This window comes from Pyricularia pennisetigena, chromosome 3, assembly GCF_004337985.1.
Source record: "Pyricularia pennisetigena strain Br36 chromosome 3, whole genome shotgun sequence".
NCBI lineage: Eukaryota > Fungi > Ascomycota > Sordariomycetes > Magnaporthales > Pyriculariaceae > Pyricularia > Pyricularia pennisetigena.
In genome coordinates this window covers 4,670,917-4,697,907 of record NC_043742.1, presented here as the reverse complement: position 1 = coordinate 4,697,907, position 26,991 = coordinate 4,670,917, and the positions used below count along the sequence as shown (strand labels likewise).

The 26,991-nt window shown below is 51.2% G+C and overlaps 10 protein-coding genes across 10 annotated transcripts; 6 read left to right on the top strand and 4 right to left on the bottom strand.

Annotated features, from left to right (window-relative positions):
* Positions 1–723: 723 nt before the first annotated feature.
* PpBr36_03029 (uncharacterized protein) lies at positions 724–2,803 on the bottom strand (the record flags this gene model as incomplete). Its single annotated transcript, XM_029890205.1, has 5 exons — positions 724–819; positions 904–987; positions 1,088–1,761; positions 1,835–2,371; positions 2,500–2,803. 5 exons carry the CDS (start codon positions 2,801–2,803, stop codon positions 724–726), a joined length of 1,695 nt encoding a protein of 564 aa, XP_029753965.1.
* A 616-nt stretch (positions 2,804–3,419) lies between these two features.
* PpBr36_03028 (uncharacterized protein) lies at positions 3,420–4,158 on the top strand (the record flags this gene model as incomplete). Its single annotated transcript, XM_029890204.1, has 4 exons — positions 3,420–3,625; positions 3,705–3,760; positions 3,848–4,002; positions 4,117–4,158. The coding sequence occupies 4 exons, from the start codon at positions 3,420–3,422 to the stop codon at positions 4,156–4,158; spliced, it is 459 nt and encodes a 152-aa protein (XP_029753966.1).
* Positions 4,159–4,660: 502 nt separating this feature from the next.
* PpBr36_03027 (uncharacterized protein) lies at positions 4,661–6,517 on the bottom strand (the record flags this gene model as incomplete). Its single annotated transcript, XM_029890203.1, has 6 exons — positions 4,661–4,909; positions 5,025–5,210; positions 5,279–5,492; positions 5,561–5,727; positions 5,851–6,236; positions 6,304–6,517. 6 exons carry the CDS (start codon positions 6,515–6,517, stop codon positions 4,661–4,663), a joined length of 1,416 nt encoding a protein of 471 aa, XP_029753972.1.
* A 780-nt stretch (positions 6,518–7,297) lies between these two features.
* On the top strand, positions 7,298–8,050 carry PpBr36_03026 (uncharacterized protein; the record flags this gene model as incomplete). Its single annotated transcript, XM_029890202.1, has 4 exons — positions 7,298–7,366; positions 7,532–7,609; positions 7,773–7,908; positions 8,004–8,050. 4 exons carry the CDS (start codon positions 7,298–7,300, stop codon positions 8,048–8,050), a joined length of 330 nt encoding a protein of 109 aa, XP_029753973.1.
* Positions 8,051–8,775: 725 nt separating this feature from the next.
* PpBr36_03025 (uncharacterized protein) lies at positions 8,776–9,892 on the bottom strand (the record flags this gene model as incomplete). The annotated part of the gene is made up of 3 exons (XM_029890201.1): positions 8,776–9,442; positions 9,534–9,732; positions 9,808–9,892. 3 exons carry the CDS (start codon positions 9,890–9,892, stop codon positions 8,776–8,778), a joined length of 951 nt encoding a protein of 316 aa, XP_029753970.1.
* Positions 9,893–11,321: 1,429 nt separating this feature from the next.
* PpBr36_03024 (uncharacterized protein) lies at positions 11,322–12,614 on the top strand (the record flags this gene model as incomplete). The annotated part of the gene is made up of 7 exons (XM_029890200.1): positions 11,322–11,361; positions 11,452–11,522; positions 11,590–11,612; positions 11,678–11,736; positions 11,808–11,923; positions 12,004–12,123; positions 12,186–12,614. The coding sequence occupies 7 exons, from the start codon at positions 11,322–11,324 to the stop codon at positions 12,612–12,614; spliced, it is 858 nt and encodes a 285-aa protein (XP_029753971.1).
* A 6,107-nt stretch (positions 12,615–18,721) lies between these two features.
* PpBr36_03022 (uncharacterized protein) lies at positions 18,722–20,817 on the top strand (the record flags this gene model as incomplete). Its single annotated transcript, XM_029890199.1, has 3 exons — positions 18,722–19,055; positions 19,119–19,360; positions 19,450–20,817. 3 exons carry the CDS (start codon positions 18,722–18,724, stop codon positions 20,815–20,817), a joined length of 1,944 nt encoding a protein of 647 aa, XP_029753969.1.
* A 1,054-nt stretch (positions 20,818–21,871) lies between these two features.
* Positions 21,872–22,082, top strand: PpBr36_03021 (uncharacterized protein; the record flags this gene model as incomplete). Its single annotated transcript, XM_029890198.1, has 2 exons — positions 21,872–21,889; positions 21,915–22,082. The coding sequence occupies 2 exons, from the start codon at positions 21,872–21,874 to the stop codon at positions 22,080–22,082; spliced, it is 186 nt and encodes a 61-aa protein (XP_029753967.1).
* Positions 22,083–22,979: 897 nt separating this feature from the next.
* Positions 22,980–24,324, top strand: PpBr36_03020 (uncharacterized protein; the record flags this gene model as incomplete). The annotated part of the gene is made up of 3 exons (XM_029890197.1): positions 22,980–23,216; positions 23,293–23,527; positions 23,606–24,324. 3 exons carry the CDS (start codon positions 22,980–22,982, stop codon positions 24,322–24,324), a joined length of 1,191 nt encoding a protein of 396 aa, XP_029753968.1.
* Positions 24,325–24,749: 425 nt separating this feature from the next.
* Positions 24,750–26,095, bottom strand: PpBr36_03019 (uncharacterized protein; the record flags this gene model as incomplete). The annotated part of the gene is made up of 3 exons (XM_029890196.1): positions 24,750–24,971; positions 25,067–25,864; positions 25,985–26,095. The coding sequence occupies 3 exons, from the start codon at positions 26,093–26,095 to the stop codon at positions 24,750–24,752; spliced, it is 1,131 nt and encodes a 376-aa protein (XP_029752990.1).
* Positions 26,096–26,991: the final 896 nt, after the last annotated feature.

Here is a 26,991-nt window from a genome sequence, read left to right as displayed (position 1 = left end):
TGATGTTACCATTTGCTAGTCTGTGACGGTGTAAATTTTGGGGGCGGCGCAACAGAATTGTAAAGTCAAAGCTTGGAATTTTGGCGGCGTTTTTTTTTCTTCTTTTTTTGGTCTTCAAGCACTCTTTTGTCCTTTGTTTGCCTTCCCGTCTTTCAGTCTTTCGTATTTCGGAATATCTCTGGGCACTTTGCCACGCACAATCTCAGTGGAGCCTGCTACTGTCATGATCCATTGGACTTTAATATCAAAATCAACAGAGACAGGTGTTTGTAGTCACATGGTAGTTTCTGTGCGCTCTGGTAGCAAACTCGAGGTGAATGGCGATCATACTGATCTGTCTACCCAGCCGGCATAAGCCTAGTATGAAATGTAGACAGCGATTTATCTGCGGCTCATGACTAAGACATAGGGATCGATTACGTATATGGGTAGCTTACCCATGCGATCGGTAGCCAAGATTGCAAGGTTCGTCTTTGTTGACGTGATTATGGTTGCCATGTCATCTCAACTCGAGTCCACAGTATGAATGTATGAATCAGACAGGCATCACCTTGATTCATCTGGAGAACTTGCAGAGCCAGCCTAACTCTACAGAACTGAGCGCGGGGGAATAGATGGGTTGTGGCAGAAACATACACCCAAGAGTTATGAAAATATACACACAAAACCCATATGGAGACGGGTCTGAATTCTGAATAGCCATCCGTGCTCCAGACAGTCCTCTCAATGATAAACCCCCTGCTCAAACTTTTCTAAATCGTAGAACTTAGGCTTGATCTCGTTACCGTTGAATATGCGACCCTCCAGGGCGTTGACAGCCTATCATATTTGGAACGAATCAGCACAAGGGCACATTTACAACCGAGTATCAGCACTTCAGACCGCTGAAAGCAGCTTACTTACCCTTAGAGCCGAGACCTGATCTGTGAACTTGATAAAAACCTGCCTGGTCTTGACGTCGATGTATAACCTCTCGACACGACCGTACTGTCGACAAGGGGACCGCCTCGAGGTTAGCTTGGCTTGGACATGACGATTTTGGTGGAAGCCAGCAAAAAGTGGCGCAGGGGGAAGCATTTGAACGTACCTTCTCGCCGCACTCTTCGCCAATCTCTTGGGCCAAGCCCTCGGCAACCTCGCCTGCCACATCCTCCATGCCCTCGAGCATCCCACCCAGGGCGACAACCTCGCTCATGGAGCCAAACTTGCCCACGTCCTGAGTCCCACGGTTACCGCCTACGACACGGGCCATGTTCCCAGGGGCAGCGAATCCGCCGCCCTCGGCGTCTGGGCGCTTCCGGCGCTTCTCGACCTTGACGCTCAAGCCAGAGGTGATGCCTGTTTCCTCGGCGCCGAGGCCTTTGCCCTTTTCCCAACCCATCTTCTCCATCATGCGCGACGCAAAGCCAGCCTGGCCAGGCCGGTTGGAGCGCATAGCATCCGAGTCGTTGGTTTTCACCGAGCCAAGGCCAGGGCGCTCATCCTCTTCCTCGTCAATGTCCATATCCTCACCATCCTCGTTGTGCAGCGCCGTTGGCTCGTAGCGGACTGGGGCCCGTGAGATGGTTGCAGAGGGGACCGCGCCAGGCTGCGGGGGTGGCGCATCAACTTCCTGGCCTTTGGATAGGGCTAAACGGCGGGCGTACGCATCATCACCGGTGGCCTCATCAATGTGAACAGGCGCGGCCGACTCTTTTTGAGCGTGAGGGGGTGATTGTTGAGGAGGCGCAAATGAATATTGCGGCGGGGGAGCAAACTGGTCTGTGGCAGAAAGCTTGTCGTTAGCCATGCTCAAGTATTAGATAAAAAGACAGATATCTGGGTATTTGCTTACTCGTACGAGGAGCTCTAGCCGCCTCAGAGCCGCTGCTACTTCCACGACTACCCCCACCAGACCTAGATCTGGCGCGGTTTTGTTCTCTGCGCCTACGGTGCGCGTACAAGACACCCTTCCATTCCCTGATCTCAGCAATCCGTTCGTCGCTTCGCAGGTACTCTTCTACGTTTGTGGGGCGCGCCGGATCGTAGAGCTCGTCCCAGTCGGTTTGCCTGTCCCTGTCATCGCGGTTGTTCTTCTTCTTAGCCTTGCGGCCACCGCGGTGCCGCTTGCCGAGCCCGTAAATGTATTCGTCATCCTCAGTTGCAGCCCAGTCGGCCAGCTTGCTTCGAGGTGGTTGCTGTATGGGCGCTGAGGAGGCTGATTGATCTACCAAAGTGGAAGATGCTGCTGTTGTGGCTGCTGCTGTGGCTGTAGCCGCTGCCGGAGTCGTAGTTGCAGGCGCAGCAATAGCCCCAATTTTGGGAAAGGATCCTTTAGGCTTCGGTTTTTGACCCTGCTGGGGTCGGCGCATGGGCTGGAAGCGGAGCATGGCTTGAAGATGGGAAATGGGTTTTTGATTTCATTTTCGCAATTAACATGGCGTCTCCTAGACAAGAAGAGAACGAGGAGGGCAACCCTCGATATTGTGCGGGTGCATGGCTTTCTGCTCTAGGATGTACCTGGATCCAAGGGTTTCTTGTCGCCGACGGCCTCATCGCCAGTCTTGGCCGGAGCACGCGCATTGGGTGCGGTCGAGTCGCCCGCGGCGGCCTTTGGGTCGAGCAGGTTCGCGTAGAGGGACATGGCGCCCGAGGGGGGAGGCTTGGGCGGTGCACCGCCAGACATGATTGCGGTTTGAGCAATGGACTTTTTGTCGTTCTCTGAGCTGCAGTTCTTTGAAAGTCTCTTCCTGGAGAGCCTGGCAGAGCGGTTTATCGTGGTAGGAGAAACAATTGTGATGATTGGAAGTGAAAGCAAAACCATCGAAAGCTCAGAATCGTTGTCCACGTCGATGGATCCATGGCATGGAGTTCGAGTGGAGGACAAATGCAGGCCAAATAAGTGGAGTATTGGTGGAGTTTTAGAACCCTTACAAGGCAATTCTTTGTTATCTGTTGTACCGATACCTCCGCCTGGCGCGGAACCCATTCTCCAGGTACCTAATTACCATCTGACCTGGTACAATAGAACCACACAAGATTGGAACCTTTTAGATGTTCCTTCAAACCCCATGCAAAATGGCAGCCTTATCTTGGAAATCAAGTGCTATCCAATTGCTCCACTTACGGCTTTGTGTTTGGCAGGATGTGATAATAGGGCGCGCCCTGTCTTGACATGAACATGCAAGTAAGTGCATGTAGAGATGTACTTAGCGCCCTTGGCTTCCCCAGTAGAGTGGAGGTCACCACCTTGTAGACTGTGTACATCCGAGACCGGACATGTTGCTGGCGAAACTACCTTACGTTGGTAGTATTACAATTGCCTAGGTAGAAGGTACGCATATAATTTGGCTCTGTCAGTACAACGAGTATTCCTCACACGCATATAATACCTGCCTCCATATCCGGCCTTCATTACGTCTTTTCTACTGGTCAGCTCCATGGCTTCTCGCCGCGCAACCGTAAAACTCATCTCTTTGAACCCAGCTCTGTCTGCCTCATTTCGACCTCTAGCATCAGTCTCTTTCCTTCCAAAGTTTTGTGCGCCCCGCAAGATGAGCACAGAGGCCAATCCCAGGAAGTTTGAATGGCTTGTCGTCATCCCCGACCTCCCGGGCGTGTTGGATCAGAGGCTTGCCGTTCGCCCGTAAGTTTTGATTCACCCGTAACCGCTTGCGTTCAGAACCGAGGATTCATCATAACTCGTTTGGTTGCACATTTTCTAGGAAACATTTTGAAGGCATGAAGCCTTTTGTTGAATCCGGCCAATGGAAGATGGGTGGTGATTTTTTTTTTTTTTTCTTTTCTTTTTCTTCTTCCTCCACCTCTTCCCTTCTTGCTGCTACCGTCGCTGACAGGCGCTTCTCAGGGGCTCTTCTCGATGAGGTTCCCAAAGACGATGATCCGGCTAGTCTGAAAATGAGTGGCAGTACGCTGGTGGCCGTTGCTTCGTCCAGAGAAGAGATAATGGAAGTGCTAAAGGCCGACCCTTACGCCAAGGAAGGTGTCTGGGACTTGGAAAAAGTAAGTCTCATCCAAACTCACAATTCACTAATGACGACCTGGGATTTCTGTATCTCGTAAAAGAAACTACATGTGGTGGCATAATACTCACCAGGGATCTTTGCGCCGCCGTAGGTGCAGATGTGGCCATTCAAGTGTGCTTTCCGGAACCCGTGAGCACTACAGGTCGAGACAAGGGGAAGCCTTGCCGTGGAGTACAGTCGGATGAGCAGGGTGATCATGTCAAGGATGCTATCCAAATCGAGCTCGCCAGAGAGCTCAGACCGTTTCTTTTAAACTATGGTCGAGTTCAAATACTAAAATCTAAATCATCTTCCGCGGCCACATATTCGTTTTTTTTTTTTTTTTTTTTTTTTTTTTTTTTTTTAGCTTGCCTCGCTTGGAGTAACTCCCTGATGTGCTGTATCCCGTGAAGAGGCATTTGCTACCAAAAAATTCGGCCACTGCTATGGACGTATATGATCCTAATGGATTTCAAATTACAGGGAGAAATACAAAAGAAGAATCATGAAAGTAAAATAGAAAGCAGCAAGATAGGACCTTCATTTCGAGCGTGGAAAGGGTGCAGGGGTTGATCGGTGTAAATCCACAAGCCCATAAAATCAGATCAGATTAAACAGAGGAAGACATCACCTGCGATATGAAGAAATTGTCAGGCTCATGTCAAAACCTCATCCCGTGCAATTCTGGATCCCACTGTGCTGGCATCATTTGCCCCTGACCCATCTTCAAGCCTTGGTTCGTCCTCAGTCTGGGTTTCCTCAGCCTTTGCTTCCGCGGCGACCCTCAATTCGTATGCTAGTTCGTAGCAATCCGCCAACAGTTCGTTGAGGGCGCCTTGGCCTTCAGGTATGTCGTCTCCATGCATAAACCGACCATCAACCCGCATATTATCGATCATGTTCAGCTGAGAACCACGAAGTACCAAGTCAGCTGCTACTTTGCCGTAGTAAAAGTCTGGATCTGAATATTCCCAGAAGAAAATGACCGAATCTAAAACAACAAAATTCACTGGGGCTTACCTTCATACTGTAGGGATACAATTCCCTAACGGAGCTTACTCCGCCAGAATCCTTTACTTCGATAAGGATACGCTTTAAAGTCTGGAGCTGATTATAGATCGGAATGAGCGCCTCAGAGACGGGCTCTGAAAGAATCATAAGTGAGTAGATCAGACCGTAGCTGCGCCTGATAAGGTAGAGAAGAGTCTGTAATTGGGTCAGTCATTGCTGGTGTTAAAAGTTGGGCCGAATCAACGGCTACAACCGAAACATACCCTTTGTACATATAGCTCTGCAGGTCTTCCTTCCTCGTCGATAAAATTTCCATTGACCCGCTTCTCGTCAATCTTGTCGAGCGTCCGCTGAAAATCATACAAGTCGGTCTCGCGCAGCGACCAAGCCTGAGTCAAGGAGAGGCTGTCAAGTTTGTTGCGAATGCTGACGAGCACATCGTAGATATTCTTGAAATTTTCAGGAACCCGTCCCTTCCTATTTTCCAGGGTGTCAGTGACGTGAGCTTGCAATTCAACTGTATAACAGTGATAAGGGGCAAATACCGCTCGAGAACGATTTCGGTCCACTCAAGGCAACGCGTCAATAAAGTCGAAACAGCATCGCTGCCTCGAGCCACATTGCCGTTGTCGTCGAGAAAATTGCCATCAACTCGTCTAGCATCGATCTCTTTGAGCTCTGCTTGGAGCTTCAGCACCTCTGAAGAAGAAAACTAGTCATTTTTTTTTGCGTGTTAGCACGACTCGAATCTGGATAGGCTGCTAGAGTTGAACTGTTCTCGTACGACAAGCCGAGGAGCCAGTGGCTAATAGATTATCTATTATATATGACTTACCTTGGACCTTGTATTCGCCAAAGACATGGAACGCAATATTGAGATGAGCTTCTCGTGAATGGCTGGCAGAGGCGGGCCGAGATGGTCAAGCCGTCTTTGTAGGCTTTCCAAGTTTCTCTGACAGAGCTCCAATCGATTTGAAAGTAGCTCGACCAGATAGGGTGAGTGGCGTGACTCCGTGCTCCTGACGATACCAGAAATCTTTTGCAATGTCTCAGACATGCTCTCGAGGTCCTTGGCCGAGAACAGCTCAGCTTCCGCCAGGTGATCAAGCAGGCGCTTGATGGTTGAGGTGAGGGCGTAGGCTGCAGGCGCCTCACTGGTTCGACCAATGGTCATAAAGAACAAGCTTATGAGCTGAAAGCAGCTTTCAAGCACCTTGTCCACTGTTTATCGCAAGCGAGTGAGCATGCCGGCCCATTGGAAATAGGAACGGGCAATCAAGAGACTTACACTGTGTTTCACCTCCATGTTCTCCTTGCCGAATCTCGTTCAACTGCCTGACGTTCTCGATGACTTGGTCATACAGCACCATGACATCCTGGCTCCTGATATAATGGGCGCGATCCTGTTTCAGCAGAAGCAGTTGATCACGGGTGGCCGCCAACCTCTCCAAAATCTCCTTTTCACGCGCGTCTCTTGGCGCAGGTAATGCTGGCGTATCCATAACGACGGGGTTTCTTCTCTGTATGCCGCAAAATAGATGCAGTCCTGCCCGACCCAGACCTGCGGTGCTCGGTGTAAATGGAGTCTCAGTAGGACTGGCAGGGAATGCTTCCAGTAGATAGTCTTGCCGTTTCGCTTTAACACAATAGGATATAGCCTGACGCATGCAGCTACAACAGATATTGTTGAGAAAGCAACGATAGGCCGCCAAGAAGCTAACACAGGAGACTGCTAGGATCTGTCACAGGCACTCTCTACCTACCATGCTCAAAGGGCCAATCGACCAGGTGGAAGCAATGTTATACAGGAGTATGGGTATATGTGGGTGGGTTGGGGAACCCGGTTGCAGTTGGGTACGGTTTAAGTGAGTTAATGTATGTAGATGATTCGGCTGCCAACACACTGGACGCTTCAACAACACATGCAGAAAGACACAAACAACGTGGGGTTGGTTGGCTGGACTTGCATCACAAACATGGGTTCGTTTCCGAAAGCGGGCAACCTGAGCACAGACGCCGGGAAGCTCTAAGAAGAGCGGGGTCGCACCAATTGTGGGATCTCACGTGACGCGTACAAGCAATTGGGCGCCTTGGCTGAATTTCCATGTAAAAATCTGTGGCTTGAACTGAGGCTGTGCATTTACTATCGGACCAGACAGGGCACAATTTCACCGCACCAAATTAATTTCGTCGTCTTCAAAGTGACATCTGCAACTCCTCGTCCCCACGCTTCCCAAAGACTGTGATCTTCGCGCCTCACATCACAATCACACACAATCAAAATGTCTACCTCCGAGCTGGCTACGTCGTACGCGGCGCTCATTCTCGCCGACGATGGCGTTGAGATCACTGTGAGCAAAAGCCTTTTTTTCCACGAAATTGCGACGACAACCCCGCGCTCTCATGGATGCATCCGAACCGACCTGGCGAAGGATGAGGAAACCGTGGACGAGGTGGTTGGGAGCAATTGTAAACCGTTGGGTCAGAAAACTAACGCCGTATTCTCGTACAAATAGGCCGACAAGCTGCAAACACTCATCAAGGCTGCCGGTGTTCCCGACATCGAGCCCATCTGGGCACAACTTTTCGCCAAGGTACGATGACCACTTCGACGACCACAAACGATTGCCAAATGGGTTTTGAGGACAGCAACCTTGTCCTGTGTGCTTGCCGCAAAATCCTGCAGCGCTCGGTATTTCGCACATCGGATTGAGTGGGAATTTCATACTAACGGGCTTTGTGTTTTGATGTACACAGGCTCTTGAGGGCAAGGATGTGAAGGACCTGCTCTCCAACGTCGGCTCGGGTGGTGGCGCTGCCGCTCCCGCTGCCGGTGGCGCTGCCGCCGCTGGCGGTGCTGCTGAGGAGGCCAAGGCTGAGGAGAAGGAGGAGGGTGAGTTATCTCCTGCCATTCTACGTCCTCAACAACAGGACCATGTCGAACATAAAGTGGACCGACTACTAACACATAAATCGCCGCGGCAACAGAGAAGGAGGAGTCCGACGAGGACATGGGCTTCGGTCTCTTCGACTAAACGGCTTTCAAGCCTACGACTTCACTTTCCCTTTTGTACTTCCAAATCAGCATGGACGGCGGCGACCGGAGGGTTTTTCACACAGCTACTACTATTGCGGCAACGACGGAGACGAATACCACAGGCGTCCTCGGTTAGTCGGTTGGGAGCCATTGATTTTCGGCTATCTGGATGGACTAGCCCTCTCATGGCTTACGTATGAATCGGAGCTCTCTCTTGGGACTACTGGCGTCTTAGATCAAAAATTGGGATGCGTGCAAGCTTTTGCCTGCAATATTGATGAACTTCAAATTATTCTACCTCGCCCCGCCATGATTGCCGCTGTAGACCAGGTTGATCTATGCGTGTCTCGGTCACACTGAGGGGCACATCCCTTGTCGGCGTTGAGGCTTCAATTGATGATAAGATGCCCACGACCGCGAGTTTGATCTGGGGATGGCCTCACCAGTCCACTATTGTATCAATATGCTGGTTAAAGGTATGTATCTAGATAGATGCTCGCCTATCCGAGTCTGAAGATGGCCCATATGCGCGATCGGATGCAGTCCCAGTACGCCAGTGTGCGGAGACGGTTTGGATTCTGGCCATCTTGAGGACAATAAACATGTGTTAGGGATCTCATAGGTCTCTGAGCTCATCCATCGCCTTCCTTCATGTCTGTAAAACATTTCAAGATCCCCAGTTAAAGCCTCCGGCAGCCCAATGCCTAACCATCATCCAAGAAGCTATGCAGACTTGACGATAAGGACGGCGCTAGGAACTAAACCAGCCTCACGAAGAGTCTTGCTAAAGTCTTCGCTCCCTGAAAACGTTTTGCGGGGAAATGTCAAACTGAAGTTACCCACGGGAATGCCATGTTCTGCTTCGATGGCCTGGGCAACCTCGAATAGTGTGGTCTCCGCAGGGAAAGTCTTTTGCACATTGCCCCCTACAGGCAGTTGTAGACGCAGCCTGGCCTCGTTGTGCGACACAGAGGGTTTAGGAGCTGCAGGCGCGGAGGAGGCAGCGGCAGAGGATGCTGAGGATGAAGCGACAGTCGTGCCGTCACGAGCAGCCTTGGCCTCGTCCGCCTTGCGCTTGCGCTCTGCCTTATCCGCTTCGATCTTGGCCTTGATACGCTTTTTGGCCTCTAGGTCGTCAAGTTTCTCTTGACGCTTCTTGGCAGCCTCCTTAATCTGCTCTTTGCGTGCGATTTCCTCTTTCAGGTCCTGAGTCTCTCTGGTGGCCTTCTGACGAATCTTCTCGTTGCGTTTGGCGTCCTCCTTGTCCGCCTCCGACTGAGCTGCCTTCTTAGCCTTGAGCTGCTCACGGAGCTCTGCCAGTCTTTCCTTCTTCTGCTCCTCAGTCAAGTGGGCGATGGCCTCTGTCGACTCGGAGAAGTCGGTGTGGCCCCTGTGATTTACGGTGGTGTGAGCAGTGAAGGCCCAGTGAAACCTCGCATCAACCACTGAGACTGTCGAGTGAATTTAGCTCAACAACTTACGATTTTGTAGCATGGAAAGTTGCAGAGTCGCTGTTTCTGAACTTCTTCCCACACTCGTTGCAAACTAACGAATTTGCCGATTGGCCATCCCCAACAGGGGCGATGTTAGGTCCACCTTGGGACTCTTCGTCAGCCTCATTTTTAAGATCCTCCAGAGAGGTGTCCTGGTTCTTCTCGAGCCACTCGAGAGCACCTTGCACTGAAGTATGTCCAAATTATTGTTAGCCCAGTCCCAACAATTTCCGGGACGAATGCCTTGTGGGCATCAACCTACGTCCACCTGTCCTCTTGATTGCTAACTCGGCACGTGACTTGTCAAAGCCCATGTCCAGCAACAAGTCCAAATCTGACTGCGTCATGTTGATGGTAATGTTTTGCGTGAGGCCCAAGAGGTTAAGTAAGATATAGATAGGTAATTATGGGGTGCTAGAGGCTAAGTTATCGGGTTAGTCGTGCTTTGGTAACAAGCGGTGTCGGTTGTTCTTGGATTCTGGAGTGAAAGTAGTCCACCAGGAGCCAGCAATGATAGGTAGTGAATTAATGGATACAAACAGATGGCTCTTGTTTGCTTCCATTCCATAGGTACATTGAATAATCAATGTGCATCCAGGTTGAAAGGTTTCCGATGCTAATACACACATAAACGTCATCTTTCGCTGCCCTCCCCAGCACCTTTGTTGTGCAGGGAACAGCCGGCGGTACGTACCTCTGATTAGCGGGGTGTTCTCCTGGAGCACCCTGTAAAGGTACTTGCTAATATCCCCTAGCGTAGGTAGGGCAAGGTATGCTTTGGAATTTGGTGGAGCGAGGCGCAACAGTATCTAAGTGAAATTACTGGCCTGGTCTCTCTGGACTGTTGGAGGGAGAAATTCTTTTGCTTCAAGTCCACGTCGGTTTCCAATTTGGGGAAGAAAATTGGTTGCTCAATCACGCTTGTTGTGTGCTACCTTAGCGCTGAGTTTAGACCTACAATGATGAGGTTATCAGAAGTGCGCATCTGCACCGACGTTGAGTGGGTCAAGGCGGGCCGTGGCCAAGCACCATACCTTACCTATGAAGTTGCTATTTGATATCAAACAGCTCACGTCATTCCGCTCATCTAATAATCTCGTTGGAGTTCGACGTTGAAATTTCCTAATCGCATCGAGAACCTTGCTGGGTTCTTGCTCACTCTATATCTGTAAATTATGCTGTCAAATCATTCACTGGCTGCTCAGATAAGGAATTACAAGCGAGAAAAACTTTCGTCTGGTCGGTCCTGCACAATCTCTTCGAGAAGTGTCGACAGTTACTACTAATCAAGCTCACAGAGCGCTGGCGAATCAAAGCAGCATCTAGCGTGCACGGACTGCTCAATCGGCAGCTTGTAGAGCGTCGCATCGGTGGACGGTGTCACCACCCACTTGATCCGACCTCCTTCCCTGTTAACATGTGTTATGTCATCTTGCCTTTGCATTTCCCCAGCTAAGGTCGTCCCCAGGATCGCAAGCAGAGCAAACCACTTTTTTACCCTGCGACAACCACTGCGAACGCCTGATATCCTTGATCGCTAACACCAAACTTCATAATAATTAGCTGTCTAGCTTCTCATTTTGTTGGTCTCTGGTGTAAAGCTGCGGTTCATCAAGCCTGGTCGTTTACGAGCCCCATATTGCGGGCAACTTTCACCAACGTTTGACTACCTGTCCAGTCCGCCGAAGCCGAACCCGCGCAATAACACCACCGCTCCGCAGCTTGCACGCAAACAGCCAGCAACAACACCCTCACCAAACCCCCACGCCGGTGACAATGTCTGTGGAGCTCGATCCCACGGAGCTTGGCTTCCGCAGTATGTTTCTCAAAAGGCCAAATTTGGACGCACAAGTCTCCGGTGGAGGAGCAACATCAGACTCTCGCAACTAACCTTGAGCGCCTAAAGGGCCATTCACCTCGGAGGTCGCTCAGATATTGAAGATTCGGAACCCTAATAACCACCCGGTTGCTTTCAAGGTACTGCGAAAACCACTTTTATACACGCATTTCCGAGAATCGAAAAGCTAACCAGCTTCGAAAACAGGTCAAGACAACGGCCCCCAAGCAGTAAGTCGTTAGCCACTCCCTAGGCAGTAGGCTTTAGTGGCATATATGCTCACCGTACGGTGAAGGTATTGCGTACGACCGAACTCTGGTCGCATAGAGCCGGATCATGAGGTTGAGGTACAAGGTGGGCTATTTCCCCCGCAAATAATTTGGCGGTCTGCGAAAGACACCTTGCTCACCTTGCACACCTTGCAGTCCTTCTCCAGGCTATGAAGCAGGACCCTCCCGCCGATGCCAAATGCCGAGACAAGTTTTTAGTCCAGGCTGTGCCTATCAGCGGCGATAAGGAGTTTGCCACTGTTGCCGACATTGTAAGTGGTCCTATGCTCTGCACGGATATTTGAATTAGCTATTGGTCGCCGCGTACTAATTTCATACCACCCCTTAACAGTGGGATTCGGTAGAGAAATCCGCTATTGTGGAGAGGAAAATCCGAGTGACCTTCCTCCCTGCTCACTCTGCTACGGAGGCTGTAGCGACACCAGCCAAGAGGGACACAGCCGACAACGCGGTATGGTTGAAACATCCATCCTTTGAGCTGTGAGCTGTCTCCATACTGACTCCATCAAATAGGTCGACGCTACGCCGGATGTCCCCCCTCCGTCTTATTCGTCTCCAGAACAAACCTCGGCTGCTACGCAACCGGCTAGCAGCCCCTCGGTCGATGCAAACAAGGCCGCGGTCAAGGCCGAGCCAGAGTCTCCTTCCAACATCTCGTCATCCATTTCTGCCGCTACCGCGCAGGTTGCACAATCAAAGCCAGTGGAACAGGTCAAGGAGAAAGTGGCGGAGGTCAAGAGCGCAGTAGCCTCAACGGTTGAGGATAGTGGGTTGAAGCAGCGCAAGGCCTCCGGCACTTCGGCCGTCAAACGTCAAGCTACGGCCCCGGCACCAGTGACAAAGGTGCACCCCGCAGCTCAGCAGGCGCCTCAGGGCGTTCCTGTACACATGGTGGCTGCCCTGTGTCTTGTTAGCTTCCTCCTTGCTTATTTCTTCTTCTAGTAAGGTAAGGAAACTTAGTTGTGCAAGTCTAGTGCAGGCGATACCCTGTCTGCCCCAGAGCTCGCGCCTGGGTGGTTTCGAGCTGTTGATTTGAGTTCCTGCGGAGGAGAGGCCCTGCATATCCGATTGGCTTGCATGCTTTAATCTGAAGTCTTCTTTGTTTTTTTCTCCTCTTTTTGGGACGACGGTATGGGAGGGCTGGTCGCGCTACAATTTGTATTGTGCCCTGCACAACTGTAAGGCGGGATCAGTCGGGGCTTTGTGCCAGGCTATAGATAGCGGGGTTTGGTGAGAAGTCACAGCTGGTGGTTAATGTGGTAACGGGCCATGATTGTGAAGGAACGTCGCCCAACTACCAGGTACGCCGAAATGTTGAATGAATTGGTCTGCAGTGTCGCGTCACTGCAGCAGCTCATGAGCATTGCTGCTGTGCATATGGAGACCCAAAACTGGAGCAAATTGGCCCAGGAGAAATGTACTTATAGGTTGTACCTTGAAAGCTCGAGATTTTTTTTTTCTTTGTTGGTAGCCATTGCTCTATACTACGCAAACTCTATTTTAACCTGAACAGAGTGAGTTGTCGTGTCGTCTGTCCAAGCATTGCTAGTGACAGTGCTCTTTTGCCATTTCCCCTACCCAGTGAGGAACAAAGAAAGGAACCTCGAGTAATGATAGAGTACGGTTCTGACGGAAGAGGTCGAGATGACAGGCGTTGCTGTGCATCAGCTGGACACGATTTACCATATATTATGCAAGCTACAGTGCTTTTCTTTCTATAATCTAAGGATGCAACTCCTCCATCCGTTTTCCCCCCTGTGATCCGGCCTGTGAGCGGTAATCCCAACCAAGACAGAAGTTTTGACATCCTAAGATGTCATCTATAAAACCACTCACAAAACGCCCGCCGATGCCATCAGTTTGGCCATAAAATCAACGCAGCCATCATGATTCCAGCTCGTCTTGCTTCCAATCGGCCACGGCCGCCACTCTGTCCCCCTTCTTCTTCCCAGCGCTGCCGACAAGACGGCCCCCGTCCTTGCGCTTGACGCGGCAGCGCATGCCGACCTGCTCGTCCCAGATGAAGCGCCAGATGGCATAGACCCAGCTCTCGTGGCGGGGCAAGTCGTCGTAGAACTCACTCGCGATCTCGTTCAGCTTGTGCAGCCTGGTCCAGGGCACGGCGGGGAAGTCGTGGTGTTCGTTGTGCAAGCCGACGTTGTAGGTCAGGAAGTTGAGGGGCCCGTAGTAGCTGAAGGTCTCCGGGACGGGGACGTTGTTCTTGGGGTCGCGGGCCTCAGGTGCGACCGTCTCGTAGACGTAATGCTCCGCGATGAAGTGGCCGGCCAGAGGGTGGAGGGAGCCGGCGAGGAACGATGACAGGATGAGGTAGAGCAGAGATTGACCAGATCCGATACGGGTGACGAGGAAGTAGTCGAATGTGAACTGCACCAAAACGTTGACAAGCGAGACCCAGGTGAAGGGCACGCGGAAGATGAACATGGGCCGCAGGGCGTAGAACAAGATCTGGAAGGTGCAGAAAAAGGCCTTGCCAAGGATTGAGTCGAGGAAGACAGCCTCAAGGGCGGTCGGAAGGTCCGTATCGAGACCATCCACACCGAGGGATTTGTGGTGCGTCAGGTGGTAAGGCTGAATAAATATCAGGATGATTTGTTAGTTAACGGGATCATGCAGTTTGTGAGCCAGACACTGTCAAGATGGGATAGACGCACCCTAAACGATGCGCTGTACGGAATGCCAATGGGCAGGTTGGCTACTATGGCCAGCAAGCGGTTGGCAGTCGGCGACCGGAACGCAAGGTTATGTGAGATCTCATGGATGGCCAGAAAGAGGTTTTGGTTGGCGGTGGCGCCAAAGATATAGGCTACGGCCCAGAACTTGATGGAGAAGAAGGACGTGTTCCGAAGCATCCAAGCCAGGAACACCTGCAGGGCCACTACGCCAGCAACGACATATTTGGTCAATGGTTCGGGACCGCAAAGTTTCGTGACCTAAGAGTCACGTCGCATTAGCAATTAGTTCAGTTTAGTCCAGTGTAGAGTGACAGTCCCGAACATGACCGCATGCCCCGCGGTCTCGCCAACTTGTATGTGCCTGCCACAAACTCCTCACTCACCTCTGGGTGGGCCTTGATGATTGCTAGGCGTCGTGTGCGGTGCGGCTCCTCTGTATAAGTCCAGAAGAAATCTTTATGCTCAGCCTCGATGGCCTCGCGCTCTTTGACCGTTGGGACAGACGGTGGCGGCGGCGGCGGCGGGACCGTTTTGGAGGAGCTGGTCTTGGATTTGCTTTTGGACTTGGCAGCGGCCGTCACCGTTACTGAAGAGGGCGCCATTGTATTTCGCTGGAAGAAACCTATAAAAAAAAAAAAAAAAAAAAAAAAAAAAAAAAAAAAAAAAAAACGTTGTTGTTGGTGTCGTTGCTCTCCCGCTGATTTATTTCAGCGACAATGAGCTAGTCTAGACTAGTCGCGCGAAGTTCTGGACGTGGCGCTGTTTAAAGAGGTCCACATTCCAAAACGACTGACAAGGGATGGGGGGCGAGGAATAGGGGTCCAGCCAGTCGGTCTCCCTCCAAGAAAGCCCCATGGGAAATTTCTCAAAAAGTGGTTTGAAAAAGTGGGCAGGCATAATAAAAAAATCGCCTTATCGACAGATGTGAAAATACCTCTATCGGGCGGTGAAGGAGCTTGTCCGTGGGATAGCGGAGCCACTTTTGCGGGGAAGATCGTCCGTGAAACGACACAACCAATTGAACTCTAAGCTTGGCCAACGGGGAAGGAAATAAGGGGTGCGCTTTTTGCCTTCTGGATTTCGGCAGCAAATTGGCAAGACAAATGCTTCGAGTAGGTCGAGTCGAAGGAAAGACTCGATTTCTTCTACACTACTGTAGAATACGAATACCTATGTCCGATTCTGTCAGCCGCAATTTCCGATTGACGTATCATATTTTGTTGGGCTTTTTATGATGCGCTCATATGTATATACAACTTGTGTTTACCAACGCACTCCGTCCCAAATGCATGAAGAAGCCTTTCAAGCAAACCTCATAGTCATAGCAGGGGGCTTGTTCTCCAAAATATCATCAATATCCTTCATGATCTCAGGGGTAAGCTTCTCGACAACATCCAGAGCCTTGATGTTGCTAAACACCTGCTCGGCGCTGCTTGCGCCGGTAATGGCCGAACTGACGTTGGGGTTCTTCAATACCCAAGCGAGAGCCAGTGCAGCTTGTGTTGTGCCCAGACGTTCGGCAATCGGGGCCAGCTTGTTGACCTTTTGAACTGTGCCGTCCCACTGCTCCTTGCCGGTGCGCTTCCAGTAACCCTTGATGAACTCAACCTGCTGCTGTGCAAACCTGGAGTCGTCCGGGATGCCGTCCTTGTACTTGCCCGAAAGGATACCCTCTGCCAAAAATCAATTTGTCAGCTGCGTTTTCGACCATCGATACGTGCGCGGGGGAAACTGACGCTTCAGGGGGCTAAAGACAGTAAGGCCCAATTGAACCTCACGGTACAAGTGAGCATATTCTTGCTCAACCTTGAGGCGATCAATCATGTTGTAGCAAGGCTGCTCCATGACGGGGGCAATAAGTCCAAGACGGTCGGCCACGCGATGTGCGTTCATGATCTCGTCGGCGCTCCACTCGCTGGTCCCCCAGTACATTGCCTTGCCCGAGTTGATCAGATAATTGAATGCGCGAACAGTTTCCTCCATCGGAGTCTGCCGATCAGGCCTGTGGGCGTAGAGCAGATCGACGTATGCAAGCTGCAGTCGCTCTAGCGAGGACTCTGTGCCCTCAATGATGTGCTTGCGAGATAAGGCGACATTGTTCACTGGGTTGTCACCATTTGCGGCTCCCCAATAGATCTGGATTGCACGGGTCGGTCAGCAGTCAGAAATTGACAGGATACAGGTCTTACTGATCTGCCAGTCTTCAGTAGTCCTTACCTTGGTTGAGATGACCTGTCGAGATGGATTGCTATGTTAGTATATGGCAATACGGTGACGAAGTATCTGGGCATCGAAGACGGGAGAAAGGTCGGTTACCAAGTCGTTGCGTTTCCAGCCATACTTTTTAATGGCCTTTCCCATAACAATCTCACTCTCACCACCGGCATAACCTACTGCTGTCAGTATACGACGAGTAAACCTGCCAAAAATGCGGGCCTTGTACCTTCGGCACAGTCAAAGAAGTTGACACCGGAATCATACGCAGCCTTCATACAGGCAAATGTCGCGTCCTCATCGACGTGGCCACCGTATGCTGTGAGGTAGAACGGAGGTGTATATCAGTTATCAGATGTCAGATGCAGATGAGGAAAATAACGCGTTGCTAGACATACTGAGCCATCCGCCGAGAGAGATGGCAGAAACCTTGAGACCAGACCGTCCTAGGAAGCGGTACTCCATCTTTGGCAGATCGGTAGGCTTGGACATTATGAAGACTGTTGACAATGAAGCTGGATATTGTACTGGCAGGAGCTTGGATGTCAACTTGGTTGAATAACTAACTGTATGTTATTTGGAAGAGTAGCTAGCTCTCTTGTAGGTTGACACTGATGTACCGCACGCTATTTATTAAATGCGAATCAGATAAACGGACCCCACCACTTTAAATGACCCGTTCATCCCAAGTGACATCAAGTCTCAACCCTTTTGTTGCAGCTAGAGTTACATGGCTTCGGGCAAGAGAGGGTCTTTGGAGGGGTTTCCATGACAGCATGACGGCCTCATAGGTACACATGTGCATCGGACGCGAGCGGAAGGTTTCCTCTGCCGTACTACACTAATTGATGTGATGAGTGGGGGGTTTAGGCCTCCCCAACCGCTGTACCACGCTGCATTTTCCAATGGGATGGGAGAAGCGGCGAAATGTCGTGGATCTGGGCCCGTTATGCGGTTGCCCCGCTCCTTAAATCCGGCCCTTTTTGAGATCTTACGCTCGCATACCTCACAAGCTAAAAAGGTATCCTACCTGGATTTGATCAGCTTCGGCGAGGTACTTTTCCCATCTGCCCCTGAAGGTGGAAGCAATCCAAGAAGTTCAATCGTAGCTATGTGCATACCGGCCGGTGGATTCGACCATAGACCGACATGGTCAAGTAGCTTCACAGACTCAAGTTGAAACCATTTGATTAGGAACTCCTGTGCGGAAGCTGCCGGTGAACGGCATCCTATGTCGTGCAAGAAATTAATTATTGCCCGAACCTACTCAAGCGACGAACCCCGCGTGGTGATGCATGACGCAACATGTATGCCTAAGCGCGGGTAATGATTTGAGCCGCTCGTCACTTCTCGCATCTGTGATTGGGGTAGAGAAGTCTGCAGAGTTGCATGTTTGATGATGGCTTGCATGATGCGATAACCCTCCTGTACATCAGTAATATTAACTGCTTATCGCCCATGGGAGGTGAGGTGCCTTGCTTGCGTATCCGATTTCACGTTGGCTTGTTTTGAGAAGTTCGAGACTTTTTCTTCTGTGCATCTGCAGACAGCTGCACAGACATTGTTTGATGTACTCAACCAAGTAGAAGGGCTAGCTAGGCTTGCCTTTTATGCCGTCTGCAATCTGATACCGGATTTCAAAATAAAACCGAGTTTTTGGCTGCAGCTTCCGTCACAAAACCACAAAACCGACTTTCTCATGTTCATCTGACACCTACTCGAGTATATCAGGAACACCTCGGCAACTACATTTTTACCAGGACGGCAAGCTGCTGCTGTTGTTTCGTGCAATCTTCCAATCACGTGCTCCCCTCATGACCACCAACTTCGACTCACATCTGATATCAGGATTGGTTTAAGATCAGCATCCATCAGAACACGATCAGTTGAAGCAACAAAGAGGGCCATACAATAGGCAGATACACTATTTGGCCATTTCGTGATTTTTTACGTTTTCTACCCTCAGTATGTTTGGAGCTTTTGAGGGAGAGTACAGTTTGCTCCGATTTGGCCCCACGTATCGCTAGTGCAAAGACGATGACGAATGAACGATACGCGCTGCTACCCCGCTTTCTTTCACATCGCATACAATAACAAACCTACATATCTGGCTGGCCCTAAACGATAACAAAACCAGAAACAATGGCTATGAACAGAAGCCTCAGGACAACCACCAGGCAGCCAGCGGGCTTGTACACTGAGCTAGAAGAGCCAGCAAACATCCGTCCATTTTTCGTTCACCCAGATACCCCATACAACCCGCACCTAACACGCCTGCTTCCTAAGAATTCACTCACGATGGATGACAAGAGGCGCACGCCCTCCGCGGCCTTGGCCAAGTTCTCAAGGCGGGCCAATTTCGTCCTCTATTCTCAGCACCGGGATCCGCGGTGCGACCCGGACAAGAGCTACACCCCTCCATACGAGCTCGACAGCGCCTTTGGTGAAACTCATCATCAACTGCCCGGGCTGACTAGTCGGGACAAGCAGGCCTAGGTGGTCCGCATCATCGACAAGGCCAGCAAGCTCCTGCAAAAAGAATGGCAAGCGTACGAACTCAGGATGCTGGATAGGGCGCACGGTCGCAGCAAGTCACCAGGGCCAGAATGGCAGCGACCCCCAACCAAGGCTTCTACTTTGTCTACTTCGGCCTCAGGCAAACGAGACCGTGATCCCATGTTGAGTTCAAGGCTTGGGGTATCAGAAGTGGGAGCCCTGGATTCTGCTCATGAGCCATTCCCAAGTATCGAAAATGATGAATCCTTCGACTTTGGACTGACGGTAAGAAATGCTATCCCATGATATACTCAGTTGTGAGATTAAAAAGACTCTTCTGTACATCGACTAACGGATCAACACCGGATGCGTAGCCAAAGAAGAGCCAAGAAACTTCTCATGGTCACACGCACAATAGAGTTTATCATCAATGGTCTGACCTACCCGAAAATATTCGGCTCTGTATCATGAAGTTGATGAGCGAACATGTCGGTGCCATCTGGGAAGCCCAAAGACTGTTAATGCTCGACTTTGCGGAAATTCAAGATTTTGAAAATCTTTACATCCGAGAGCGTAACAAGTGCCTTGCATATACCGAATCCGTCCTGAAAGGCCTCAAAAGCAAGGAGGCACTCGTCGAAACTCTCAGACGTGCTGGAAGGGAGGCTTCTGCTGACATCGAGCTGTTGCGGCCAGAGCATTTCGAAGAAGAATACAATCTGGTAATTGACAAGGTCACGTCCACGGATGTGATTGCTGGGAAATCGTTCCTTCAGAACATTGGCCTATCAGACTTTGGTGTCATGCTCGAGAGATTCGAGGGCGTTTCGACAGGACCAATGTTCGAAATTGAATTTCGATTGTCGGGAGAAGTTGGAATCCCGCCTTTCCAATTCGAACTTGATTGGAACATGACCGTGGAAGAAGGGCTAATATGCTCTAGGGCCAGCAATGAAGCCCGGCAGCACCCTATTTCTCATGGTTGGATGTATTTGCAGCGGAGCCAGGACGAGCTGAATCCTAACGTGAATCCTATGCGTTTGCACTATACGAGTCCGCCGCTACAGAATTCTGGGAATGGAAGGGCGGGTAGTGAGAAAAGAATCCAGAACAACAGGTCAAGTGATTCAGTGGGAAGCAACCTGCAGCACAACTTCCATAGGATCCAGCCAAGAGTTAATTCATTCAGCAGGCTGACGCCAGTCTCAACTTCGAGTTCTGATGATTTGACAAAAGGAGCAGCGCTTAAACAGTCTGATAAGCGGGAAGGTGGGGTTATACAACAGTCATCTCCTACCATGAGGAGGAACGATGAGAACGAAGCCGACGCTGTGCGCAAGCCCCGAGGCTGTATCAATGGCTCACTGAATTCTTCAAATAAAAAGCACAAAGGCACACCCATCATCACGACTACTGCTCCTCCAGTCTCAACGCAGCATCCAACCACCCCCACGAGAATTGTCCTCAAAACCTCCGTCGGACTGGGCAAGCGTGGCGCACCGGAGGAGTTATCTGGTCCTCAGAAGAAGGCCCGCATTACACAGGAACAAGGGACCAAGCAATGCAGGTCCGCTGGTCTTTACACTCAAGACCAGCAACACAAGAACCAAAAACAGCCGAATGGTGTTATCAAGGCAGTTTTGGAGACAGCTGAAGTGACGCCGATCATCAGTGCAGTCGGTCACAAAAGAGCTGCTGGGCCGGTACCGAAGCAAATCATCCAGAGGGGGCTGCAAGCCTGACGAGCAACAGCAAGAAATGTACCACGGTTGGTCAGCTGGCAGTAAGGGGGGTTCTCCGGGCAAGAAGGACTTGCTTGAGCGCCCCTTGCTCGCTTTTGGTCAACCGGGCTATGTGGAAGGAGTTGTGAGGCTACCAAGTTGACAGTAGAAGGACGATCTATCTAAGAAATGATACTCTTAATCACGAGACGTGTGCTGGGAGATATTGAATTTGGACATAGGAAATTTCAATATTTAGGCACCAGAAGGAAGGCAAGCAGTGCAATAGTTGGCAGCCTCATACTCCAGTTATCTCCTCAGATGGCATTGGGTTGAGAGCTTTGGATGTTGCATCAGGCAGGACAATAAGGAGCGTAGATTGACTTCTTAAAAATAATACCACATCACTAATCTAGAACAATTTCTCGCAAACTACACAAACCGGCGATTCCAAGAGACAGCAAAGAGAGGTACTAAAACATGGCTGTCTTGCGTACTGGTTTCGTTTTTTTTTTTTAAAGAAAAAACCCCCCAAAACAAAGAGAGTAAAACCCAACAACATACAGCACCGAGGACTCCCCGGTGGTCATCCACCTGAGTACTAGACTAGTTCGGGCGGCTAGAGTAATTGCACCAAAATACACGTTGATACGCTGACTGACACTAGGTGCTGCCCTTGGCTCCCTGCCGAACCCGCGACCACCGTACCCTTGATGTTTTCACTATATTGACGTGGCGGCGCGGCTGATCGGCAAAAAGCTGTTGCAAGGGAAACTTGTGCTGGTCACGCTCGAAGCGGCTGCTTGTTCAGACGCCTTGGTCCGTTCGTTGTCATGAGTCTGGAGCCGGAAGCTTAGATCTCAGGGCTGGGTGTCGCCTCTCTGTGTAATCATTACATACGCAGCGGACTTTTATGGTCGCGGGATTGGGCGCCCATCCTTGAGGCTCACAAATGAGTCCGCACATGACCTTTGGCGCGATATCAAAGCTTTATAGCTTTGAGAGCCCAAGACACCAAGTTGATGTTTCCCAACCCGCAGTATTCCGGGCAAGTCCAGCAAACAAGGGGCCTACCATGGCACCGGAATCATACGTGACATCAACAAAACTCCATTCAGTGGCGACGGCGCCTGTATGATGGGCCCCAGGCTCATGGAAATGCCAATGATGCCCACGGCCCGACCAATGCTGGGCTCACCGAGGCTCTCGCTCAGGAGGGCCAGGCACACAACCCGGCGCAGACGGCGGCGATCCAGGGGTCTATGCTGGTGCCGACGGCGAGGTGACAAGGCCGAGTAATGGGATAGAAGGTGCAGTAAGCGGGAATTCTATGCAGTCCCACACTGTTACGATATTTCCCCCAATCTGCTTTTAAGCTCCTTGACGCCCAAGCAAGTATCCCCTGGCGTGTTTTTGTCTGTACTCTCTTCAGTACCAGTCTCAACAAGATTGTTCTGCTTCAAGTATTCCAGATATGCTTTCGATTTCTCCACGCGTAGCCTGGCTTCCTCATTGTGGTGTCCGTCCTCACCATCGCGCTCAAAGAACCCTGCCAAAGTATTTTCCCTGCCCTCATCTGTTCCAGTCTTAAAGAATGTAGGAAAAAGGTCGGCGAAATAGATCTCGGGGAAACTGTGGTGGTGTCTAAGGGCGGCTGCCATTGCAAAATTGAAAGATCTTTGCCCAAAGAAATTGGAAGGCCCTCCTGAAACCCGAACCCTAGAGATCCGAGGGCGTGCAAGTCAAAGCACCACAACTTTCAGGTCAAGGAGCTCCAAGCCAAGGCCAGCCCACCTCACCCAGTGTCATGCCCAATCATAGCTTGCATTCGCATCCCCTCGGTACCTGGCAACGTCGTGTCGGTACGCTCCACTGCCAATTGCATCGTCATCGGGCTGCCGACACTATCATTGAGATTACTTGACTTGACGCACTCAGTGAGTGCGTGGTACTCGAGCTTAATCATTAGTGAGTTGCAAAGCTGTAAAATCTACTAGAAAAATAATTTATGAGCACGGCATATCACCAGACGCCCATACATTGTCGCGCTCGTGACCTGAAGACGGCCATCAACACTTAGCTTCTCTACCTCGATACGCCCCGATCCAACCCCCGCCAGAAACCCCCGATCGCTTCGGAACAACGGACAAAACGCTGCGCTTTTGCGCAGTGAGTAATCCGAAATGGCACCTCGCATAGAGGCTCAGGAGATTGAGACGTACTGGAACATCTTCAGCGCGAGGACGAACGGCTCCAAGTTCCTCACGGGAGAGCAGGCGGCACCTGTACTCAAGAACTCGGGACTCCGCGACGATCAGCTCGAGAGGGTGTGGGACCTTGCCGACGTCGACAATGATGGAAACCTGGACTTTGAGGAGTTTTGCGTGGCCATGCGCGTCATCTTTGACATACTCAACGGGGTGCGTAGGATGCTGATTAAACGAGCGGATGGAAGGTCATGCGATTGTACTAACGTAGTAACAACTCCCCCCTCAGGAGCACGCCGACGTCCCGACTACACTCCCGGATTGGCTCGTTCCGGAATCCAAGGCACACCTGGTCCAAGCCAACCGAGCTCTAACAGGAAAGCAAGTACAATTCGAGCGCGTGGACGATGACCCCGACTCACCGGGCCTCAAGGATGGGTTTGACTGGTATATGAGCCCGGCGGATAAGTCCAAGTACGAATCGATATACCAAGAGAATAGGGATATGCGGGGAGAAGTGTCGTGTATGTCAACCAGTACTCCTGCCCATTGTCTACCTCAACAAGGTTGTCGGCTAACAAATAACAACTTGGGACATTCAGTCGGCGCCCTCGAGGACCTCTACGAATCACTCGATGTTCCAGATACAGACATTAGATCGGCCTGGAATCTGATTAACCCTTCAGCTGGCCCTACGATCAACAAGGACGCCTGCCTCGCCTTTCTCCACATTCTCAACTACCGCCACGAAGGCTACCGGATCCCCAGGACGGTTCCTGCGTCTCTCCGCGCTTCTTTCGAGCGCAACAAGATCGACTACCAGGTTGACAAGCAGGCAGCCTCGCGGTGGGCAACCAAAGCCGACGACGAGACCTCCACTGGCCGCAAGGCCAAATTTGGTGATCAATACCTGACCCGTCTGGGGCGCGGCAGCTTCAAGACATCTGGCACCGACTTTTCAAGTGCCCAGACGGATTCGGAATGGGAGGAGGTGCGGCTGAAGAAACAGCTCGCTGAGCTGGATGCCAAGATGGCGAGCGTCGAGGCTGATGCCGAGAGGCGAAAGGGTGGCAAGCGCGATTCGAAGCCGGCGCTTGTCAAACGCGAGTTGGAGCAGCTTCTAGACTACAAGCGGAAGCAACTTCGAGAGATAGAAGAGGGCAACACCAAGGGTCAGGGTGCTGGAAGCCTCAAGGGGATACAGGATGATTTGCAGACTGTTCGGGAGCAGACCGATGGCCTGGCGTCGCATCTGAGGTCGAGGCAACAACACCTTGAAGAACTGCGTCGGCAAATCGAGGACGAGAAGGCAGGCAGGTGAGGGCACATTTCACTTTTGACAGGGAGTGACAGAGAGTCTTTTTCTACTTGCTTGGCTTTAATGGCTCTTTGGAGGGACTGTCTTGTTATGAAATTTCCTTTTTTTTTTTTTTTTTTTTTTACAAAAAGACGCACCCTCAAGGGCCGGGTACCCACTATAGCTCACATTAAAGGGGTTGATCACGTTCGAGCCGGTTCGTCATGAATTTGGGTACGATTTGCCTGTATATGGTCTTGAAAGCCTTGGACATATATCTCTTACTAGCATCGTCAGGCTTCAAATGTGCACATACTGTTTTGCTATGGGTGTATAATTTATTAGGGTAATTCGTATCCATCCACGCAGAGATTTGCTCTTATCAACTAAACTATAACATCCTACTCCTACACCGGCGGTCTGTTTCGTCTTGAGCCAACCAACCAACTCTATGCGACGCTTCCTTCCATGTAGCCCGCCATTTTAGGCAGGGCCAGAGTCCTGCCCTTGGCCAGCCAGACCATGAAGGAGAGCAATTTGATGGGGCCCATCCGGCCAACACCCCGGTCACGGCCGACCGACATGGCGAAGATGTCGACTGGCATTAGTTTCACAACGGCAGGCGGCGAGCCGGCAAGGGCGTTTAGGATGTTGGTGGCGACGCCGGCCGCCTGGTGATAATTCCAAAGCAAGGCGTCAGCAAAGAGTCCATTGAGTTCTCGAAGCTCCAATGCGGCAACTGCGTAGCGGGTGTGCCATTGCTTACCTGTTTCTCTGTGACCAGGAAACTAGCCCTGGGCGAAGACACGATATCTCCGGCAGCCCAAACCCCTTCGGCACCGCCTCCCTTGACGCGGTAGTACTCGTCCACGGCGACGTACTTTTTCTCGTTCAGGAACTTGGGGTCGATGTACTGCGTGTTGGGAGTTAGGCCCATGGTTGGCAGGTATACATCCGACACGATGGGCTCGCCACCGCCGACAAAGGTGACCTTGATCTTGCCGTCCTCGGTCTTCTCGGTGGACTGGACGCGAGACTCGGTGCGGACCTTGACGTTGAGCTTGGTGAGCTCCGAGAGGGCTGAGGAGGCGGTGATGTCGCCGCTGAGCAGTTCCTTGTCGCCCGTGACGAGCCAGATCTCCTTGGTCTTGCCGTACTCGTAGCCGATCTCGCCGGCAAGCTCGACGCCGGTGGAGCCGCCGCCGGCGACGACGACGTGCGAGGCGTTCTTGACGCTCTCGGCCGTGTCGCGCAGGCCCTGGACCAGCTCCTCGTAGGAGCCGTGCGCCTTCCACGGCACGATCTGGTCGCCGGCCGTGTTGGCACCCGTGGCCAGCACGAGGTGGTCGTACGTCAGCGTGCGGCTGGCCCCGCCGTCGCCGGGCGCCACCGTCACCGTCTTTGCGGCAAAGTCGGAGGCCTCGGCGCTGCCGACGACCAGCTCCCAGCGCTCCTCTGGGTAGTGGGACAGGGCCTTGCTCAGGGGCTGCAGGATCTGCTCATCCTTGATGACGCCGGGGATGATGGCGCGCACTGAAGCAATGTTCCAGTAGAAATGGCTGTTCTGTGGCAGATGTTAGTTTTTGGCATACAAAAAGAGGTCGGAGCTCAAGAGTTTCAAGATGTTTCATGCTCTCCACTTCCTACCCAGTCCATCCCTCGTTCACGCCCGCATACTACTGACCTTGGAGACCAGTATGACTTTGCACGTTTTGTGCTTTTTCAACAGCGTGTGTGCAGCCAACAAGCCCGCGTAGGAGCCGCCAAGAATAACTATGGTCTTTGGGTTGCTCATTTTGAAGAATCTGTCCTTTGCTTTCTGTCTAAAGCCTGCGCGGGTCGGGATGCCAGATTGGAGAAGACAGCAAAAAACAACCCGAAGGAGGTCTCGCGGGGAGAGCAGGGAAGGAAGGAAAAAAAAAAAAAAAAAAAAAGAAAAAGAAAAGACGCAGTCACTTTGGATCAAGGGAGAGAAAGACACAATCAACACCAAGCTCGATCCTTATATCCAAAAAAAAAATAAATAAAGTACTACAAAATTTAGGTAGGTCTCTAGTAGGTGGTCCGTTCGGCGTCCCGGATTAGCTGCCACAGAGACGCCGACGGATGTGAATGGAGCCTACAGGCCCTTGGGTGGCAGGCGTATGGGCCCATGATCCATGGATCATGTTACAGCAGGTAGTCAGGAGTAGAACCACGATTGCGTCTGTGGCACATGTAGGGCAGGGATGTGGTGGTTTGAGGATTACAAAGAACCAATTTTGCTTCTTGGAGAAAAAAGCTGTCATTCATCAACTTCTGACGACGATTTGCTTATGGATCGGGCAAGGGAATTATGTTGCAAAAAATGCACCTGAACCAGTTCAAATAAGACAAATCCAGCCATGGGTTCCATTCTGACTGGTTGATGTGACCTTTTTTTATTTTATATTTTATTTTATTATTATTTGATTTCTTTTCAAGGAAGTGAGCATGGGCGTGCTGGAAGCGACTACAGGATTGCTTTCCCCGGAAGTGGGGCCAACACAACATGAAGGGCAACGGTAATTGAACCTTAGTCAAGTCTCCAAACAACCCATCAATGAAGTTGAAGCTTGTCTTTGATAACTTCAACCCTGTACACGACAAGATTGATTACGCGGCTTGAGCGTTAACCAAGTGGGTTAAATGACATGGCAAAAAAAAAAAAAA